The 21,176-nt window shown below is 40.2% G+C and overlaps 1 protein-coding gene across 4 annotated transcripts in view; it reads left to right on the top strand.

The window, feature by feature from the left end:
- TOLLIP (toll interacting protein) overlaps positions 1-19,499 on the top strand; it is a 58,527-nt gene extending 39,028 nt beyond the window's left edge. For 3 of the 4 annotated variants that reach the window (XM_048853837.2, XM_048853840.2, XM_048853839.2), the window contains exons 6-7: positions 4,418-4,438; positions 15,739-19,499. In XM_048853837.2, coding sequence (XP_048709794.1) covers positions 4,418-4,438; positions 15,739-15,950 — 233 coding nt within the window. In that variant the 3' untranslated portion in view covers positions 15,951-19,499. The remainder of the gene's footprint in view (positions 1-4,417; positions 4,439-15,738) is intronic. The other variant, XM_048853838.2, reaches the window with a different exon arrangement.
- The last annotated feature ends 1,677 nt before the right edge of the window (positions 19,500-21,176 follow it).

The raw sequence follows: 21,176 nt of genomic DNA, 5'->3' as shown, positions 1-21,176 counted from the left end.
CTAGTACTGGTTATCTGGAGGAGCTGTCGTCCAGGTGCCAGCTTCTGGAACTTCCTGTGGAATTCCTGGACACTGGAGAGTTGGTTCATAGTGCTGACTGTAACGCCACCTGCTTTTCTTCCTGACAATGGGTAGAGTTCCTTCACTGCCAGCTCTCTGTGTTGCTCTTTCTTCTGACTTTATTCTCTATTTCCAGAGGTCCAAGTAGGAAACCTTCTCCTATAACTCATTTTCCTGGGTCAGCTGTACCACACACTGGAGAAGAGACTTCTGTGGCCCAGGGGCTCCAGAGATTAATCTCTGTTATCCAGAATACAATTAAAGCTCCTCCTGGAGTCCCTTCCCCTCAAGTGCTATCTACTTGTCTCAACTCTAGATGATACTGTAAACCTACTAATGGCTACACTTTGGAATCCCTCAGCTTTTTGGACAACTCAAGGGGTGAATCAGCATACCCTTATTGACCACTACCATCTTGTCCTTCTGAGTGATGTTTGTAAGTTCAGTTTCATCTGCAGGTAGTAACAAGGAGAGAGTTGCTAGAATGACATTACCTCAGACCAGGGGGTCTTGGATGAAATAACTGGTTTATAGTGTTCAGTTCCATTTCACATTTACTGAAGGGTGTTTTCTCCAGATGTTAAGAGATTATATTACCATGTATAACTTCAAGGGCGGGACCTGCTTATTGCTTAAGGATATGACTGTCACAGTGGTCCACATTGTCACAGAATCGGTAAATTTTGTCATTTATATGGACCTTGCTGCTGCACATTAACAGTTTTAGTTCATTTTGATCAGCTGCTGTGCATTAACTGTTTGTTAGTTTGCTTTCACCTAGTCCTGTCCAAACAGGACTAGCTCAAAGTGAACTAATGAACTGTTAATGCATGGCAGCATAGTCCACAAGGTCACCATGACCATATCATGAAATTGTCTATTTTTTACCATTAACACTGCTGTGAATTATGCATAATTTTACCATATCATCATCATCCATACTTATGGTAGAAGTCTATATGATTTTTGGATTGGTGTGTCCATTACAGCACTCGCATAGTTCTCAATCTCCTAGGGATAGACAATATTGTTTTAAAATATCCCAACAGGAGATCTTCATTAACTGGAGCCAGATATTTCTCTAATTCCACAGCATGTTAGAGATGATGGGAACATCACCCGTGGAGCTGTGGAACCGCATTTTGGATTCATCGGGTTTTGTACTCTGGCCTGCTAAACTTGCAATCTGTCTTTCTCTGCTCAGTTTGTCAGATCTCCTGACCCAGAAGCTTTTACATCCTGATTTGAGCTCTTTGCCTAGTGGTTGGCTAGTTGAACAGTTTAGATTGAATTTGAAAAGACCAGAAAATTCCACTTGAAAGGAGGAAATATTCCACCTGAAAATTCACATTCTGTGAAATGGACCTGCTTCTCTATCTGGGCAAGATTAAAGGATGTGAACTTCATTATTGTTTTCTTCTTTTATTGTGATCTACTTGTTTTACACCAAGCAATCAAATCTCTCCCTCAGTTTGGTCAGAGTGCACCTGGCTTACAATTTCACTGGTGCAAGATTCCACTGTATTCTCTAATCCTACATGAACTGAACATAATTATGTCATTGTGTTGCCTATTCAGGAGTTATCCCCACTCTGGGACTTGTGTGGTGCCTACTAACACAATTTTAGCAGCTCAAATGTTTCCTGGACCACCTGTCTTTGAAGACTGCATTTCTGGTCATGATCTTGTTGGCTTGAAGAGTGAGAGCCATGTATTAATGGCTCAGCCATTTTATATATAGTGTTCCAGAATGATAAGATAAAGGTATACCTGCATTTCAAATTCTTGTTGAAGGTGACCTGTGACTTCCACATAAGCAACTTATCAGCAGGGAAAGCTAGGCTACATAGTTAGTAAGGTTTTAAGTTACTGCCTGAGCAGGGCTAAGCCATTTTGTAAAACACCTAGATGGCTGTCTTATTTGTAGCATTATCTTCACATGCTAGGAAACAGTAAAAAAAAATTCCAAGCAGATCAGAATCTCTCCACTAGTTCATGACATATTAAGGTGCATTTTACTAGGCCTCAGATGCATGCCTCAGAAAAGTCTCCATTGTTAAGAGGTGCAAAGACACTACCTGATGGTCCATCCATATTTTCACTTGACATAACACTAATAATTTGGCCTGTACATTAGATACTCTGAGGCAAACAGCCTTGCAATAGTTAGTCAGATAAGACTCTCCAGATCCACCCCCTTTGGGTCTGGGGACTTCTTGTCAATTGCCTGTAGTGGAGAGTCCATGCAGAATGTGTTTTGAAGAAGGTACAGTTACTGTTACCTCACTCAAGATTGTCTAGTCTGACAATGTATTGTTAGTGGAAGGAACTAAATATCAGTTGGGGTTACATCCTCTGTTTACTTGCGTGAGATTGGAAGGACATAGGTAGGATGCACCAACTGGCACTTCTTCTCAAGAAGTTCCCTTGCCTGCGAAGTGAATCCATGCCATCAGTCATCTCAGAGCCATAGTTAGTATGGAAAGTACCTTTTGTTTGTTTCCATACCGTCTACCCCGCATCCTTTTACTCCAGATTTTCTAAAGGCCACAAGGCATTTAGCCATGTTAGTCCTGTTCCCCTTAATGGAATCATAAAGAGAATCTTACACAACAGGGTTCATGAAGTGTTTGTCTACACTGCAGTTAGACACCTGTGCCTGGCCCGTGCCAGCTGACTTGGGCTAAGGGGCTGTTTAATTGTGGTGTAGGGATCTTGGGCTGCAGCCTGAGCTCTGGGCTCCTCCCACCTTTCAGGGTCTTAGAGTCTTGGCTCCAGCTTGCACTGCGATTAAACTGCCTTGCAGCTTGGGCCCTGTGAGCCTGAATCAGCTGGGTAAGCCACAGGTTTTTAATTGGAGTGTAGACATACCCTTAATTTCTCCCAGTGAACTACACCTGCAATTAAGTAAATGGCCACTAGGTGTCATTCTGTTCCAGCAATGATCTTACAGACAGATTCCTAAGTGAAAGTTTTGGTGATAAGGCTTTTTTGTGATTGAAATATAGCTATAAACACTTCCTTTTGATTGGGTTGAAATGTCTATTCAGAAAAGCTAAACTGCTAGTCTTTAATAATAAAAAAAAGGGGGGGGGAACCCCGTAAAAATGTCTATGATTTCCAAAATGTGTTCAATTTAAAAGAGAAATAACTTTTTTTCTAATCATACTCAACCTGTTATCTGAAAGTCAAGCTATGATCTTTCTGGTTCATTCATCAGGAAAAGACTCTGCATTTGGAACTTAGTGCAAGCAGGACTGTTAATCATGATGTGCAAGCCAGAATAGAATCTTTCACTCCCTCAGTCTTTGTAGTGCTCACGGGAGTAAAAAGTAGGAAAAAACTGGTTTGTCACTACAATAAGTGGATGAGACACAGGAAGAAAATGTTGAATAATGAGGGGTCATTTTTACACTGTGAAGGGGGAGATGCGCAATACTGGTCTGGAGCAGAAAGTAATAGAATATTCCCCCCCCTTCTTCGTTTGCTGACGAAAAGCACTGGTGTGAACAGAGTTTTGTCAGCAGGAGAGCTTTCCTGCTGACAAAATTACTGCTGCTCGTTGGGACTGGAAGTTTTCTCGGCGGGAGAGCTCTCCTGCCAATAGACAGTGGCTACAATGCACTACACTTTTAGCAGCATGGATGTAGCAGCACAGCTGTCACTAAAAGATGTGTTGTGTAGACATAGCCTAAGTCAGAACTACAGACATTAAAAGTGGATCATTAGGGCTCCATCAAGGGCATGGATTATCTCTTACCAATGAGGCAAAACTAATCTTAGCTAATTGTGGCTACACCTTGTGCATCTTAACAAGAGAGACCTTAATTTATGCAGACTCATTCTTCTGAAATTGTAAACTCTTATTGCAGTGACAATTTTTTAATGAAAAGTTCTCTGATAGGAATAAAAAAATTAAAGTCTATTATAGTATGAAAGCTGAGGGCTAGTATAATAGTGTGCCTCTTTGGATCTACAAGTCACCTTGCTTTCTTAACTTAGTCCACATTAGTATTAAATATTTGTATGCAGTGCTATAGGGATATGTTGCCTTTCATAGAAAAAAGAAACTCACTGCCACAAGGAAATTGCAGTCTAGGTACAAAGCTTTCCTTCTGATCACCACTTCTGCAAACCACCTCACTATATCTTCAGGAAATCTGATCTGACTATTGCAACAAGTTACATCTAATTAAGAGACACTGTGAAATATGAAGGCTGGGATCCATAGTCTAACAGCTTTGTATCTGAATTTGCCTGACTCTCATCCTTGGAGGGTAAACTGTTCATTTCCTGGTTAAAAAAAGTAGATTAATGTTTCTTTTCCATGTCTTATTCCTTTCCCACCTATCCTCAGGGCTTGAGTACTTTGCTCTGGGTAAGTCTTCTGAGATCTTATCTCACCCCACATTACTTAATCAAGAATCTTTGCATGAGCTCATTGAAATTGCTTTTTGTTTGTACACAGCATATTGTACCACAGAGCATTGCACTTGGATGTCACAATGCAGCAGTTTTAATACATCTGTTTTAAGATATAAAGGCATCTGCAGGTGCTAATGGTCTTTAGATGTCTGGTTTTTTTTCCTTTCCAGAGACTTCAGAAATAAACAGGATTAGTTATAGTAGTCTACAGGTAAAAAATTATTAGTTTTAGGATTTTTAAACTAAAACAACATGAAAGTAGTAAAGTTTTCCTGTATACTAAAGTCATCAATACACAAAGGCAAGCTGTGCTGGCAAGATGTAGAACTAATTCCAAAGTCCTTGACAGCATCTGGTTCAAGTAGGCTTGTGGCCTAGTTCAGGTAGCAACTATTCTTAATGTCAACGAGCACTAATTTTGCACTTGTACATTTTTTATAGCGGGAGAGAGGACTTTCTAAACCCCTGCCACTGTAGGGTTTGGGGTTTTTTGGTTTTTTTTAACTGTAGGAGTGGAGGGGACTTCAAAAATTTCTTGGAAGCTCATGTACTAACAGGTTTTCCAGTGGCACATTGACAAAGCTTCCTATCCTTTCTTTCCCTTCCCCACCCCTCTTACCTTACAGTCTCATGGGTAAACTTTTTCACCACCATATGCCTTTTGGAAGCAATATTAATTTTGATTATTAGTCTTAGCTAAGTCATCTGATGCCTATTTCTGTGTGAGCACTACTCAAGATAGTTGGGCCTAGATTCACAAAGGTACTTCAGCATTGTGATGCTGAGTGGTGCAGCACCTAACTTTTGGAAGCCTAGAAAATCACAGGAACACACTGATTCAGGCTCTTAGGCTCCTTATACACTGAATGGGGGGGAGGGAAGGCGCCTTAGACCACTATTCACAAAAGCCAGGATGCTAGACAGGAGGCCATCCAAACTAGCCAATGGGAGATGCCAATAAGATGGGTATGTGCTAAGTCCCTCCCCTCTCACTGAGACAGATGCCTCAGTTTGGACTGCAGGGGGTGCCTATCTCTGCTAGCGATTTTCAGCTGTGAACCCTCTACAGTTAGGCATCTCAGGTGTTTTTACAAGAAGGTAGCCAGTGGAGGAGGACCTCTAGCTTGACTTTTAGCCCAGTGGTCAGGGTACTCATCTGGGATATGGGGAAACCCCCCTCTGATGAAAACTGATTTGAACAGGGATCTACCACCTCTCAGGTGAGTGCTCTAACCAGTGAGCTATGGGATATTGTAATATGGGGATCCCTCCGTTTCTTCTGTTGAAGCAATTCCACTGTGGATGAATAATTAGTTGTTAGATCAGGGATTTGGATTCTGGATCTACCACATCCTGGGTGCGTCCTTTAACTACCAAACTATAGAATCATTCTCATGGTTGTGTGTGTCCATCCCTGTGCTCTTTCTCCCCTCTTCCCACTCCCACTCCTAGTGACTAATTTATTCACAGTGGAACCCTAACCACTGGGCTACAAGTTATGAGGGAGGTCCTCCCCCAGCTGTTCTGTGCAAACTTGCCTGAGGTGCCCAATCCAGTAGGCTGTCTCTGAGATGCTTACTAGGCCCTGCACACAAGTTAGCTGGTTGAACACCTGTCTTTCCTGGTTTATGAATCATTCTGTTGCTTAGGTGAGAGAGAGGTGCCCAGAGGCAGAAACATAGGCATCTAGGGAACTTTTTACTGCGAAAACTTAGACACCAAGTGAGTTTAGGCACCTATGGGATTCAGCATGAATTCTGTGAATCACACTGAAGCCAAAAACTGGGACTTTCGCACCTAGGCACTTCAGTCTGTGTTTAAGTCTGGAGTTTAGATGATGACGTATTTTTGTGACTCTAGGCCTCAGTCATTGGTTTAACAGATGACTCCTTTTCTCTTGAATAGTTTGTCAAAGTGATATACACTGACAAACCCTTAATTTTGAACTCTCAAATAGATATTGTGACATCCTCAATTTGAACTTAGTATAAAAAGTCCAGTCCAGTGTCTTCATGAAAGGCTAGATTTCTTCTTAAATAAGTCAAATGTCATTTACTAGCATCCTGAATTCCAGATAAAATGGTGTACATAAAATATAAAACAACTTGATTGGCTTGGTTCTTAGTTAGCCTTGCCAGAGCACCAGAATTATTGTGGGATTGGAGAATGTTCATGTTTTCCATAGATGTCAGTTCATTTTGTAGCGAGTGCCATAACTGGGTATGTTGTTGAGACAGAATGTGATGTTCTAAAAATAAAATCATAGTCTGTAGTTTTTAGCACCAAAAATGCTGACACAAGTGATTTATACAAAACAAACATTTTGGGAAATTTTCAAAGGTATGAATGAATTAGGCAAAAATGAGTTGGATGCGATCGAAAAGCTCCCCCCAGTGGTGTTTTCAGAGAACTATTAAAATGGTATAGCCTGCAAGAAACTATTGTATGTAGAGTGTCCTATTTCATTGTTAGATAAAAACTTTTGAGGAAAAGAAATGAACATAAGGCACTTGACTGAACTAGAAACTAAGAACCAAAATATTTGTGTAATGCACTGTGTACAATCTGGATGAAAATTTTCCCCTTGCTGTTTCCACTGCTGTTCTTAAATGACCACAATATGCTATCAACTGACTTGCTATTTTACATGTTCATTTTTATATTATTGGAATGTCATTGCTTGTGCCAGCATGTTTCCCACTGTAGTCACACTGATGCTTTAGAGAACAGACTCTCCACTCTTAATTTATAATACTTTCTATGTAATACTGGAAGCAAGAGCATAATGGCAGTGTGCAATTCCAGCTCCTCTGAAAACGTTTAATACGGTTATCTTCTATCTATGCTTGTCAGTGCAAAATGAGCTATTACACAGTGTATGTTAAATGAAGTGGCATCTTACTGAGTCTTAATTTTATAAAATTGAAGCTACTTAATGTGTCAAGCAGTTTTAGTTAAAAAAAACCCTCAATCTTAAAATTTTAATTCTTTAACAGGAAGATTGTCGTGTAAATGTTTGATTTTTATTTAAAAACAGTATTTAAATTTTGAAAAACTATATAGAGACTATACAGTAAATGAGAAAGTAAACTTTCATCATGGTATTAAAATATCATGGTTTATTTTTATGGTACTCAATGTAGTTGTGCTTGGACTATTTTTGTGCACCAAATGAATTTAAAGTGATATAAAATTTTCAAAGCCACTTGTCTGCAGTTTGTGCAATAATGAGGGAGAAGACGGAGTGTTAGAATTGTTAGGAAAGAAAAATAAACTCTATAAAATTGAGAATACTTATTCAGTAGAGATTTTACAAATGTATATGATTCAAGAGTTAACATATCCTGATGACACAGTAGGAAAGGAAACTCTGGCCTTTGTGATTTTGACTGAGAAGACATACAACTTTAAGTTTATGGATAAGATGATCTGTTTCTATTGTTTCTGAATCACTTCAGAAACTAACTGGAGTGATACTGCCTTTTCTTTTTTGAGTAAGATGGTTACTGGCTGTGCTATTCACCTGATGCTGAATGTTTTAAAAAAAATTTTTAATGAATCATTTAAAACAGTTTTACTAGCTGTCTAAAAACTGGTGTTCTATTAAGACAACTTGTGGTTGAAAATTAAGGTTTTGAAGTCATTTTCACCCCCAACTACTTTTTTGACAGTGATAGTCAGAGGCCAAATTATTTTGATTGGTTGGATTGCTTTACCCATATTTGTGTTACCTTGTGCTATATGGAAGCCGTTTTCACTGATGAAGGCTTTAGACATGTATGCTTAGTTTTTGATGTTTGTCAGTTCTCAGACGAGCTTAGTTAGGAGGGGGAAGATGCCTGATGGGTAAGGCCCTTCATTTTTGTATTTTACTGATTTATTTTTCGTCCAAATTTTGGACCATTCAATGGACATGAAAATGCACATTCTGTTAAGACTCCAATATATTACGTTAGGTAGATCTGTTTGTTAACAGTAAATTAGTCAATGTAAATGTGAGGCTGTCTGTTAAAGTAAGGCAATGTAGTAGAAGATACACATGCGTGTGCATATGTGTATGTGCTGTTAATATACAGTTCATGAAATAAGTCACAGCATTAAATAGCTTTTACTTTCAGTTCTCTTAGTTATCTCTATTGGTTTTTTTCCCCTTTCTTCCTGTCCCCCAGTATTAACCTGGACTTTTATCCAGAAGACTGTGAAGTAAAGTTTTTGCACCAATTTTTCGAATTTTTGTAATAAACACAGGTATATTCCTGGATGGGGGAACTCCTCCCTCCCTCCCCCCCCCCCCCCCCAAAAAAAAAAGGGCCTTTGTGATGGGTTACTTAAGATAGATGAGTTTAAAATTGCTTTCGTATGTCTTTGAAAAAGGAAGGCAGTGGAGCAAAACACTTTTTAAAATCACTGAAAAAGGAGGAATGGTTGGAATTGGAACTCTTTGTGGTACATTGGAAAATGTGGGTTCACTAACTGAACAAGATTCTTGTTTAACTCTTGCATGTCTTAGGTTTTTTATGGAAAGCAGGAGGACTTACATTTTATTAAGGTATGCCCATATTCATGGAGCAAAGTAGTCTTAGTCCACAAATCTTCTATGGGAAGAGAAGAAGTGGGAAGCAAAATAACTGAAAGATGTAGTTCCTGAAAAGTTTGTGCAGATGGTTGGCTTGCTTCAGGGTTGTGATGTAGAGACAAGTTTTTGGTGGAGTTCATTTTTGGTAAGTTCTCTTACATATCTGAAGGCCTGTGCCATCTAAAGAGACCCTCATTCACTTGCTTTTATTATATTTCAGTCTTTGAAAATCTACAAAAATTCTTAATGGTAAAATGTCAGGTCTTTATCATCAGTAAGGTCAAAGATGATGACCTTTAAGGAAGGAAAACTTTTACTGGCTTTTATCAGCATTCCCAACATGAGAGGCCATACTGAGTCAGACCAATGGTCCATCTTGCCCAGTATCCTGTCTTCTGACAGTGACCAATGCCAGATGCTTCAGAGGGAATGAACAGAACAGGGTAGTCATCAAGTGATCCATCCTCTGCCGTCCAGTCCCAGCATCTGGCAGTCTGAGGCTTAGGGACACGCAGAGCATGTGGCTGCATTCATGGCCATCTTGGCAAATGCCATTGTTGGACCTATCCTTCAGGAACTTCTTTAGTTTTTTTTTTTAATTCAGTTATAGTTTTGGCATGCGCAACATCCCCTGGCAATGAGTTCCACAGATTAACTGCGCATTATGTGAAGTTTAAAGCCTTTTGTTTGTTTAAACCTGCTGCCTATTAATTTCTTTGGGTGATCCTTGATTCTTGTCTTGTGGTATTCACTTTCTCCACACCATTCATGATTTTATAGACCTCTATCATTTCCTCCCTTAGTCATCTTTTTACCAAGCTGAATAGTCCCAGTCTGTTTTAATCTCACCTCATGTGGAATCCGTTCCACACCTTTAATAATTTTTGTTGACCTTCTCTGTACCTTTTCCATTTCTGTAGGTCTCTTTTGACATAGGGCGACAGAACTGCATGCACTATTTATGGTGTGGGCATACCATAGATTTATAGAGTGTCATTATGATATTTTCTGTTTTATTATCTATCTTGCGGCGGGCAAACTTTTTGGCCTGAGGGTCACATCGGGTTTCCGAAATTGTATGGTGGGCCAATTAGGGGAGTCTGTGCCTCCCCAAACAGCCAGGGTGCCCCGGCTGCTGCCCCCTATCCGACCCCCCACTGCTTCCTGCCCCCTGATGGTCCTCCTGCCCCATCCGCGCCACCATGTAGAACAGAGCACTGGGTCAGGCCACGGCTCTGCAGCTGTGCTGCCCGTCTATAGCTCGCAGCCCCGGTGGCGCAGTGAGCTGAGGCTGCAGGGGAGGGGGAACAGCAGGGGAAGGGCCCGGGGCTAACCTTCTGGGCCAGGAGCTATGGGGCCGGGCAGGAGGGTCCCGTGGGCCAGATGTGGCCTGCGGGCCGTAGTTTGCCCACCTCTGATCTCTTTCCTAATGGTTCCTAACTTTAACTTTTTTGACTGTCATTGCACATTGAGCAGATGTTTTCAGAGAGCTATCCATGATGATTCCAAAATCTTTCTTAGCTGAATTTAGACCCCATCATTTTGTATGTATAGTTAGGACTATATTTTCCAACTTGCCTTCCAACATAGAATTTCATCTGCCATTTTGTTGCCCAGTCACCCAGTATTGTGAGATCCCTTTGTAACTCTTCACAGACTGCTTTGAACTTAACTATCTTGAGTAATTTTTTATTGTCTGCAAACTTCGCCATCTCACTGTTCACACCTCTTTTCAGATGGTATATGGATATGTTGAACAGCACTGTCATAGTACAGATCTCTGGGATACACCGTTATTTTCCTCTCTCCCTTCTGAAAACTGACCATTTATTCCTACCCTTTGTTTCCTGTCTTTTAACCAGTTACTGATTCATGAGAGGAACTTTTCTCTTATCCCATGACAGCTTACTTTGCTTAAGAGCCTTTGATGAGGGACCTTGTCAAAGGCTTTCTGACAGTCTAAGTACACTCTATCCACTGCATCACTCTTCCACATGCTTGTTTGACCCTCTCAAACAAATAATGAATTGGTGAGGTATGATTTCCCTTTACAAAAGCTGTGTTGACTCTTCCCCCAACAAATCATGTTTATCTATGCAGCTAAGTCTTTTCTTTGCTATATTTTCAATCAATATGCCTGGTACCGAAGTTAGGCTTCCTGTAACTGTCAACTCCTGTAACAATCCTGTAACTGCCAGGATTGCCTCTGGAGCCTTTTTAAAAAAAAAAAATTGGAGTCACGTCAGCTATCCAGTCATCTGGTACAGAAGCTGGTTTAAGTTAAAGGTTTACATACCAAAGTTAGTCGGTCTGCAGTTTCGTATTTGAATTCTTTCAGAACTCTTGGGTGAATACAAGCTGTTCCAGGTGACTTATTACTGTTAGTTTTATTACTTTGTTCAAAGACTTCCTGTATTGACACCTCAGTCTGGGCTAGTTCTTCAGATTTGTCACCTAAAAACAATGGCTCAGATGTGGGAATCTCCTGGGCTCTCACCCTAAGCAGTGAAGACTGATGCAAATAATTCATTTAGTGTCTTCGCAATGGTATTGTTTTCCTTGAGTGCTCCTGTAGCACCTTGATTGACCAGTGGGCCCACCAACTGTTTGGCAGACTTCTGGTGTACTTAAAAATGTGTTTGCTGCGTTTATTTCGTCTTTTGCTAGTTGCTCTTCAAATTCTTTTTTGGCCTGTCTAATTATACTTGATTTGCCAGAGTTTGTTCCTTTCTATTTTTCCTCAGTGAGATTTGCCTTCTAATTTTTAAAATATGCCTTTTTGTTTCTAAATGCTTCTTTTACTCTGGTTAGCCATGGTGGCCTTTTTTTGGTTCTCTTCATATTTGTTTTAATTTGAGCCTATATTCTGGTGTTTTTAAAAAGTTTCCGTGCAGCTTGAAGGCATTTCACTCTTGTGACTGTTCCTTTTCATTTCCGTTTAGCTTCCTCTTTTTTGTGGTGTTCTCTTTCTGAAGTTAAATGCTACCGTCGTGGGCTTCTGTGGCATTTCTCCCCCCACACGCGTGCACACACACCAGGATGTTAAATTTAATTATAGTATGGTTGCTGTTACTGAGCGGTTCAGCTATATTCACTTCTTGGACCGCATCCTGTGCTAAATTCTGGACTTAAATCAAGACTTCTCTCCCCTGGTGGGTTCCAGGTCTAGCTGCTCCACAAAGCAGTCATTAGTGGTGTCTAGAAATTTTACTTTCGTATCCCATCCTGAGGTGACTTATACCCAGTCAATATGGGGATAGTTGAAATCCCCCATTATTATTGAGTTTCTTATTTTTATAGCACTTCTGATCTCCCTGAGCATTTCACAGTTGCCATCAATATCCTGGTCAGCTGGTCAGTAGTATATACCGTCTGCTATACTTTTATTATTCAAGCATGGAATTTCTAACCATAGAGATTTTATAGTAAGTTTGATTTATCTAAGATTTTTACTGTATTTGACTCTGTATTCTTTCTTTCTCAAATAGTGGCATTCCCCCGCCAGCATGAGCTGTTCTGTCATTCGTATATATTTTGTGTCCTGGTGATAGTGTCTCATTGATTGTCGTCATTCCACCAAGTTTCTGTGATGCCTATTATATCAATATCATTATTTAGTACCAGGCACTCAAGGTCCTCTATTTTAGTATTTAGACTTCTAACATTTTTGTATAAGCACTTATAAAATTTGTCACTTTTTAGTTGTCTGCCATCACGTCATGTAACTGAATGGGACTTTCTCATTTGACTGTTTCTCTTCAGTTCCTACTCGTACTTTGTCAACTTCTATCTTCCCCTCTTTACTAGGCTATATAGAATTCCCATTAATAGATCCTCCCCTGTAGGATGTCTGTCTGAACCGTGTGCTCCTCCATACCTGTTAGCTTTCCTTCAGCCCTTAGTTTAAAAACTCCTATGACCTTTTTAATTTTACATGCCAATAGTCTAGTTCCGTTTTGGCTAGGTCGAACCTATCCTTCCTGTATAGACTCCTCCTTTCCCTAAAGGTTCCCCAGTTCCTAATGAATCTAAAACCTTTCTCCCTACACCATCACATGATCCATGCATTGAGACCCTGTGGTTCTTCCTGTCCCTGCACATGGAACTGGAAACATTTCAGAGAATGCTACCATGTAAGTCAGGGGTAGGCAAACTTTTTGGCCTGAGGGCCACATTGGGGTTGCAAGACTGTATGGAGGGCCGGGTAGGGAAGGCTGTGCCTCCCCAAAGAGCTTGGTCCCGACCCCTCCCACTGACTGCCCCCTCCTGGGACCCGACCCCCATCCAACCCCCCCTGTCCTCTGACTGCCCTGACCCCATCAACACCCCTGCCAGGCCCCCCAGGACTCCCACGCCTTTCCAACCCCCCCTGTTCCCCATCCCCTGACTGCCCCCCCAGAACCTCTGCCCCATCCAACTGCCCCCTGACAGGCCCCCCGGGACTCCCACACCTATCCAACCATCCCCTATCCCCTGACTGCCCCCCCGGAACCTGCTGACTCCCTTACCAAGCCGCTCAGAGCAGCCTGTCTGTCAGCCACGCCGCCCGGCCGGAGCCAGCCACTGCCGCACTGTCCTGCAGGAGTGCGCAGCCCCACTGCCCAGAGCGCTGCCCACGTGGCGGTGTGGCTGCGGGGAAGGGGGTACAGTAGGAGAGAGGCTGGGGGCTAGCCTCCCCGGCAGGGAGCTCAAGGGCCGGGCTGGACGGTCCCACGGGCAGGAGTTTGCCCACCTCTGATGTAAGTTGTGGACTTTAATCTCTTACCTAGCAGCCTAAAATTGGCCTCCAGGACCTTTCTCCTATCTTTTCCTATGTCATTGGTACCCACAGGTACCATGGCCATCAGCTCCTCCCCAGCACTGCACATAAGTTTGTCTGGATGTCTCGAGAGATCTGCGGCTTGCTTGCTTGGCAGGCAATTCACCATGCTGTTCTCCTGGTCATAACAAATCCAGCTAGCTATATTTCTAATGATTGAATCCCCCATTACCATTACTTGTATCTTCCTAGTAACTGGGATTCCCTCCCATGGAGAGGTATCCTTAGTGCAAGAGGATACACCAGTTACATGGAAATTATGTTATAAGGGCTCTATCACTAGCATGTCTGGTGGTATGAATTGTTGCAAACTTTTGTATGCTGGCTCTTCTTGATAACAAAATCTTGTTCAGCAGCTCAAACTCTCTGGATTTTACAATGCTGCTGCAAATACAGCCACCACCTGACATTTTGGATCATGGAAGGACATTTTAAATAAAAATTACATCCATAGAATACCAGTTTAAAATAAAATAGGGTCAGAAGAACAAATTAACTTTTCTAACTTTAAAATCAAATTTGGTACAAAAAGGTTCTTTATCTTATAAGCTGCATAAGCAGGAAGCAGATGTAGTGTCCAGAACTCCCCAGTCAGAAAGCTTTTTTTTTTAAGTCAAATGATGCCTTGTACAACAATATCCTAGTTTAGAATGCAATTAATTGAAATAATTACAAATTCTTGACAAAAGTCTTTAGTGCACCATCCTTGGCTACCAAGATGAGCTTTATAAAAATAAACTGTAACTTTGCACCTCTTTTAGCTGTGTTTCTGAACTGTAGGCATGATTTGAATTATTTAGGTCATCAGATGGTAAAAACGTACTTTTTATATGGAGCGTGCATGGTGGTTTTTAGGAACTTGTTTCAGAAAGCCCTGCTTTTAAAAATTCCTCTCCATATTGCACTGTAAATTTTTCTTTCTTGACTTTGACAGTACTGTGAGAACAATGTAATGCAAAAGTTCCAAAATATCTCTGAAGTGGTTTCTGTCCTCTGCCTAAAAAACTGGAAGAAACAGTAAGGTCAAGGAAAGTGTCCATCTATAGGAATAAAAAACAGAATTCCTCTCTCATCATGCAGCATAGCTCTGATGTCACGTGTTGAACAATTGGATACTATTTATGCGACAACAGACATGACATCAAAATCATGGGTTTTTTGTTCACTTATATCTGCTCCCAATCTACTTGGGAACAATGAGTTACTTTAATGCATTCCTTTTTTGATGTAATGGAGGCCATGTTCATGGAAATCCCCTTTTATCTGAGCTCTTTATTACTCTGGTCAAGAAACATGACTTCTGACATCAGACTATTGGTATAGGATCAGGGTTTGACCTTAGTTTATTTTGTTTTCAACAATGAAATTGTATTGCATCGAGTTCATTAGTGTTATGGCCTTTACGTGCAACAAAAAGATTCTGCAAACCATGATATAAACCTATAAGAACTTAATAAAAGAGTGCGATCACTCTTTTTTTTATTACGTTTTTTGTGTAGCCTGAAATCCTAGTACGTGGGTGCCTATTCTAAAACTGTAGAGCCTGCCTAAGATTGCCTTATTTGTCTGACTAGGTCTTTGTGCCAAGCCCATCGCCGCATTCGCTGAGCACGTCTGGAACATTGCGCAGAGGGTAATAATGTGGCTGGTATCAAAATGTAATTATAGAAAAAGTCTCGTTTGCAACAGTCGGATGACTTCCCAGATATCGCAATGTTTTTGCACCTGTAAATAAAGTCAACAATTTTCTCTGAAATATGTAGTATAAAGGGCCTTTTGTGCGTAGTTCATTTGGTCAAGAATAGGCATTTTATTATTCACGTAGGAGGAATCTTTAATCTTCTGGTTCTGTTTTCAGGAGTGCCTGCAGCCTGTAACCCAGGCATGGTACCGGTGGCAGCACCTCCTCCAGTCAACCCTCAGCACGTGTGTAACGACGAGGATCTGAAATCAATCCAAGACGTGTTCCCCAATATGGACAAGGAAGTAATTCGTTCAGTACTAGAAGCTCAGAGGGGGAACAAGGATGCAGCTATCAACTCGTTACTTCAGATTGCAGAAGAGTTATAGACCCCAACCCCTGCATTGTCTCTGTTCTTGATGCCACCTTTATTTTGACTTGCCAAGCCAGGGATTTAGGTAGAGGAAGAATTTCCTAACAGATTCCTGTGAGCATTCTGTCTGCAAGAGCTTGTACCCCTTTTTCTCCTTGGATATTTGCACATTTTTTTCACTTTCTCTTTTACAGTTTATTTTACATATGTTCCACAGAAGCTTTTTTGTTAACACCAGGTTTATCATATGTGGCTATATTGCTTTCGGGGGTGTGTGTGTGTGGGTATGCTGCTTTTTTCTTCCTTCTCTCTCTCTCTCTCTCTTTGAAAACAAGAGCATGTTCATATGATCTCTCTCAACACTATGCAGTACAGGATTTACTGTTCTGTCTGTGAGATCGGAAGAGTTATGTTTTCTGGGAGTTAGATTTTTTTCTTTACATACTGCTTTTAATACAATGTTTTTGTTTCAGTAAGCCACCTGTTTCTGCCAGAGATATAAAAAATGATTACACAATGCCTTTTGGTTTGTCCTGTGGTGTTCAGTTATTGCTGTGAATAGTCCAACTATCCTTAACATAGTTTTAAATCTACTAACAAGCTGGCTTTCTTGTTGTAGCCTTTAGTGTTTCTAATTAGGTAGCCCCACCCACCTATCCTCGTGATTGGGCACCAAAGCAATATATATCTTTTGGTGAGCATTCTGGGGCTCAATCCTACCATGTGATGTTGCTGTACTAGTGAAATCTGCAGGAGATGGTTTTCTAGATACAGCAATACACACTGCATCAGAGGACAGGATTGGGCCCTAATGTGTTCCTGCAGTTACTTGCACTCTTCTTGCTTCTACATTCCTGTGATTATTCCAAAGGATGAATGCAGGAGGAAAGATTTTATACCTGGAAAATTATGTATAAAATAAGCATTTAATTATTTAAGGAGCTGTCTTGTAATAAGAAAACATGGGTTTTGGGTTTTTTTAAGTATAACATTTATGTTTTGAGAAGAAACCTGCTACACTCACTCCTGTTTTTCAGTAAAACTGTCTTTTTGCATGGAGAAAAAATTACTTTTTAATGAGGAAAGGTTTTTTGGTAGTCTGGAATATGGAGTAGCAAAGAGCTGCAGAATCTTCAGTAGGTATGAAGTATTTAAAGAACTTGTTTCGATGATTCATTGAGTTACAGTTGATCTTGACTAATTCAATTGAATTGTATGCATACAAATATCAAAATTATCTTGTGAGATAATGGAAAATCTGACATATCCTAAATTGGCAGATCCTCATAAAGGGGAAGGAGAGTGCATACAGTCATTGCATGTGTTAATGTGTATGTAACATTGTAGCACAGAATTGCAGAGCCTCTGGAGTGGGAACAGATTATACCTGTTTTGATAAATTTCTGCAGCTTCTTAATTTTTTTTAAAACTGCAAAGCAATGCACTTTAAGTAGTATGCACAAATTTATTTTCAATAATGTGCAATGTCACCGTTATGGTTTTTGGTGGTGGTTTTAAAACTGCTTTACAATACTTTCTGCAATAGCCATAGCTTGTATTTTCTTCGTGTTTGAATGTACACTTGAAATACAGGATCTCAAGAGTGGTTCATGAGAACTTTAGTAAGCCAGGTTTGGAATAAGGAAAGAGCCTTTATTCTCTCTCCTTCCCCTCCTTTTTTCTTCTTCCCCAAGCAGAAGGTTCTTCTATATTTATGAATAAACTGCTTTCCCCAATATCTTTCTGTTTAATAAGTGTGGGGGTGGAGAGTTTTTAAATACAGTACCAAAATTGTCCTGGTTTTCTTTCACTGGTTGATTTAAAACAAACAAAAAACCTTTTTCATGATGTCAGACATTCACTCGTTAGTTATGTCAAAAATTCCCCATTGTCTTAGTTGGCAGACTTACATCTTGTAAAAATTTAGTTGTCTTCACATTCTCCCACTGGTTTTACATTTTCCTAAGAATTCAAGGCTACAGTCTCTCTCTGCATTTTACCTGCACAGCCCATTACATCTTTACCTTTTGAGTCTCTAGAAACAGCTTTTTATCAGGAAGCTAGCCTTGCTCCTCTTGTTCATAGCCTTTGTCATCACATGTTAATCACAAAACTCAACACTAGATTGAGCATCAGGATTTTATCTTCATAGCACAGCGACATCTTGTGGCATTGCCAGCCCACGCTTTAAAGCAAAAGATGATCATCACTCAACTTCTTGGTAAAAATTGAGGGATGAGTCCCTTGTTGTAACACCTGTACAAATGGTATGAATTGCTAGGGTAGACAAATTCAGGGAAAATGTATATAATAAAGATTTTATGTATAGTTACTTGGAGTCTACAGTAGCAGATTTTTCTAAAGCAAGTGGTCATGGTTTGATCTGTGTCTGGGAAAGTAATTTTGCTGTCACCTGAAATTGTATTCCTAATTCTGTTATGGCTGAAATGTAAGCATAGAACAAACAGCTCTGAGTGCTCTTAATAATTAGGAGGAGGAAGTGAGACTGTTAGACTAACTAGATTGAATTTCTGGGGAACCTTACATTTTCCACGGGACCTCTAGACCTACTGGAAGTCCTTTTTTGTAAGATGCATTTGTTATATGAAGGTGGGTAGTTTAGGAGCAGTATGGCCTGTAAGTTGGACTCTATGGGAATAAAATATATAGTTTTCATATTAAGAAATACTGACCTGGGCATTTTAATTCAATGGAGGCGCAAGCATTATACATGTGAAAAGAAGCCTCCAAAATGCACTACTGTATTTTTGTTACTAAAATTAATGAGACGAAACCATATGCCTACTCAGTTTTTTTGTCAATATATATATCCCACCACAATTGTTTTGCTGTTCCTTGTCAGTTTCAGGTCTGAGGGATTTTGAACTGGCAAGGAATAGTTAAAGCTAGCAGTTGAGGGTCCAGAAATGCAGAACTGAAAGGCAATACCATGCTGGGTTTTGTTTTAAATTAAATACATCACACATTCTGTTGCAGCATGTGACCTGTATGCTTCATTTAATTGAATAATGTGTCTTGATTGTACTTCTGTCACACTCAGCAGCTTACAACAGCCTGGAGCCAAAGCCAGCTGTGTAATACTGGCATCTGCTAAAAGTTAGCGGTGTTCGCACTAGCTTTAATCCTGCCAAGGGTCTGCACTGGCTAAAGACAGGAATATGTTTGTCTAGCTAGATCCTTGCTACTTTCTCTTCAACCGCTATTCTTGTGTGCTGAAGGTACCGAATGTTTCCCCTTTGCAAATATTACTGCTTGTGTTGGTTGACATGTAATACTGTACAGAGGATGTTTTTGCTGTAATAATTCTGGAGGCATTGTTTCTCACTGTATTGAGGCCCAGTGTCCACATGTTTTTTCTTTTATTGTAAAATACACTTTGACTTTTTTCATTCTATCTAATTTAATAAATGTATCATGTATACCAAAACAGAAGAATCAGTCCTTTGAGAGAAGCTATACCTCTTAACTTGTATACATTCAGACTAAATAATCCAGCTTTCAATTTCTGGGGTCAACAATCCAAATAAAAATGAAGACAAATCTAGGATGGTGTGAGAAATTTTTCACTTCAAATGTTTGTAAAATCTTTTAGCACCATGCTCGGTTTCTATGCACATCACTCTTCCACTTGATGAGTCCCTTTATTTTCTAATACCACAGTTACTTGATTGTAGATTGCATTTGAATTCTTGTAGAGATGCAATCAGTCTGCTGTTAGTACAGTAAGTGTTTAAAAATGTCCTACGATGGCTGTATGCACCATTTGTAAACAAAAATGTGTACATCTAGAAATGAAGAACGTAGGACAGACTTACAGGAGGGAGCACTCTATCATGGGATGCAATGACTCTGAAAAAGGTTTGGGAGTCATAGTGGAAAATCAGCTGTACATAAGCTCCCAGTGCAATGCTGTGGCCAAAAGAATTAATGCAAATCTACTGATGGTGTGTTTTTGTGCTTACCGGTATTTTAGATGCTATTCTATTCCACGAATATTATCTTCATAGTTATCTAGTATTGTAACACCAAAGGAAATTTTGCTCAGCATGAAGTAGTCTGCATAATTGTAAGATGGGTGAAACAAAAATAACTATATCTGTATGTGAATGACTTATGTAAGGAGAAGAATGGGCTCCATAATCTCAATGGAATGAAATCTGGTTGGAGAACAGTGGTCTCCTGCTAATGAATAAGTGGATAAATTGATACTAACTATTTTTAGCCGTACATAAGAATTAGTCCTCCAATATAGATACAAAATTACTAAAGATAGTTAAGACCCAGGCAGACTGTGAAGAGTTACAAAAGGATCTCTCAAAACTGGGTGACTGGGCAACAAAATGGCGGGTGAAATTTAATGTTGATAAATGCAAAGTAAAGCACATTGGAAAGCATAATCCCAACTGTACATATAAAGTGATGGGGTCTAAATTAGCTGTGACCACTCAGAGATCTTGGAGTCATTGTGGCTAGTTCTCTGAAAACATCCACTCGATGTGCAGCGGCAGTCAAAAAAGCGAACAGAATGCTGGGAATAATTAAGAAAGGGATAGATAATAGGACAGAAAATATGTTGCCTCTATATAAATCCATGGTACGCCCACATCTTGAATACTGTGTGCAGATATGGTTGCCCTATCTCAGAAAAGATGTATTGGAATTGGAAAAGGTTCAGAAAAGGGCAACAAAAATTATTAGGGCTATGGAACGGCTTCCGTATGAGGAGAGATTAATAAGACTGGGACTTTTCAGTTTGGAAGAGAGACCTCAATCATATCTCCCCTTAGCTGTCTATAAAATCATGACTGGTGTAGAGAAAGTAGATAAGGAAGTGGTGCTTACTGGTTCTCATAACACAAGAACTAAGGGTCACCAAATGAAATTAATAGGCAGCAGGTTTAAGACAAATAAAAGGAAGTATTTCTTCACACAATGCACAGTCAACCTGTGGAACTCCTTGCCAGAGGATGTTGTGAAGGCCAAGAGCATAACAGGGTTCAAAAAAGAACTAGATAAATTCATGGAGGATAGGTCCATCAATGGCTCTAAGCCAGGATGGGAAGGAATGGTGTCCCTAGCCTCTGTTTGCCAGAAGCTGGGAATGAGTGACGGGATGGATCACTTGATGATTACCTGTTCTGTTCAGTGCCCCCATATTCTCTGTGTGTATATAAAGTCTGCTGCAGTTTCCACGGTACACATCTGATGAAGTGAGCTGTGG

The sequence above is a fragment of the Caretta caretta genome, chromosome 6 (assembly GCF_965140235.1).
Source record: "Caretta caretta isolate rCarCar2 chromosome 6, rCarCar1.hap1, whole genome shotgun sequence".
Classification (NCBI taxonomy): domain Eukaryota; kingdom Metazoa; phylum Chordata; order Testudines; family Cheloniidae; genus Caretta; species Caretta caretta.
The sequence above is the reverse complement of the archived record's forward strand: the minus strand, read 5'-3'. Positions and strand labels throughout refer to the sequence as shown.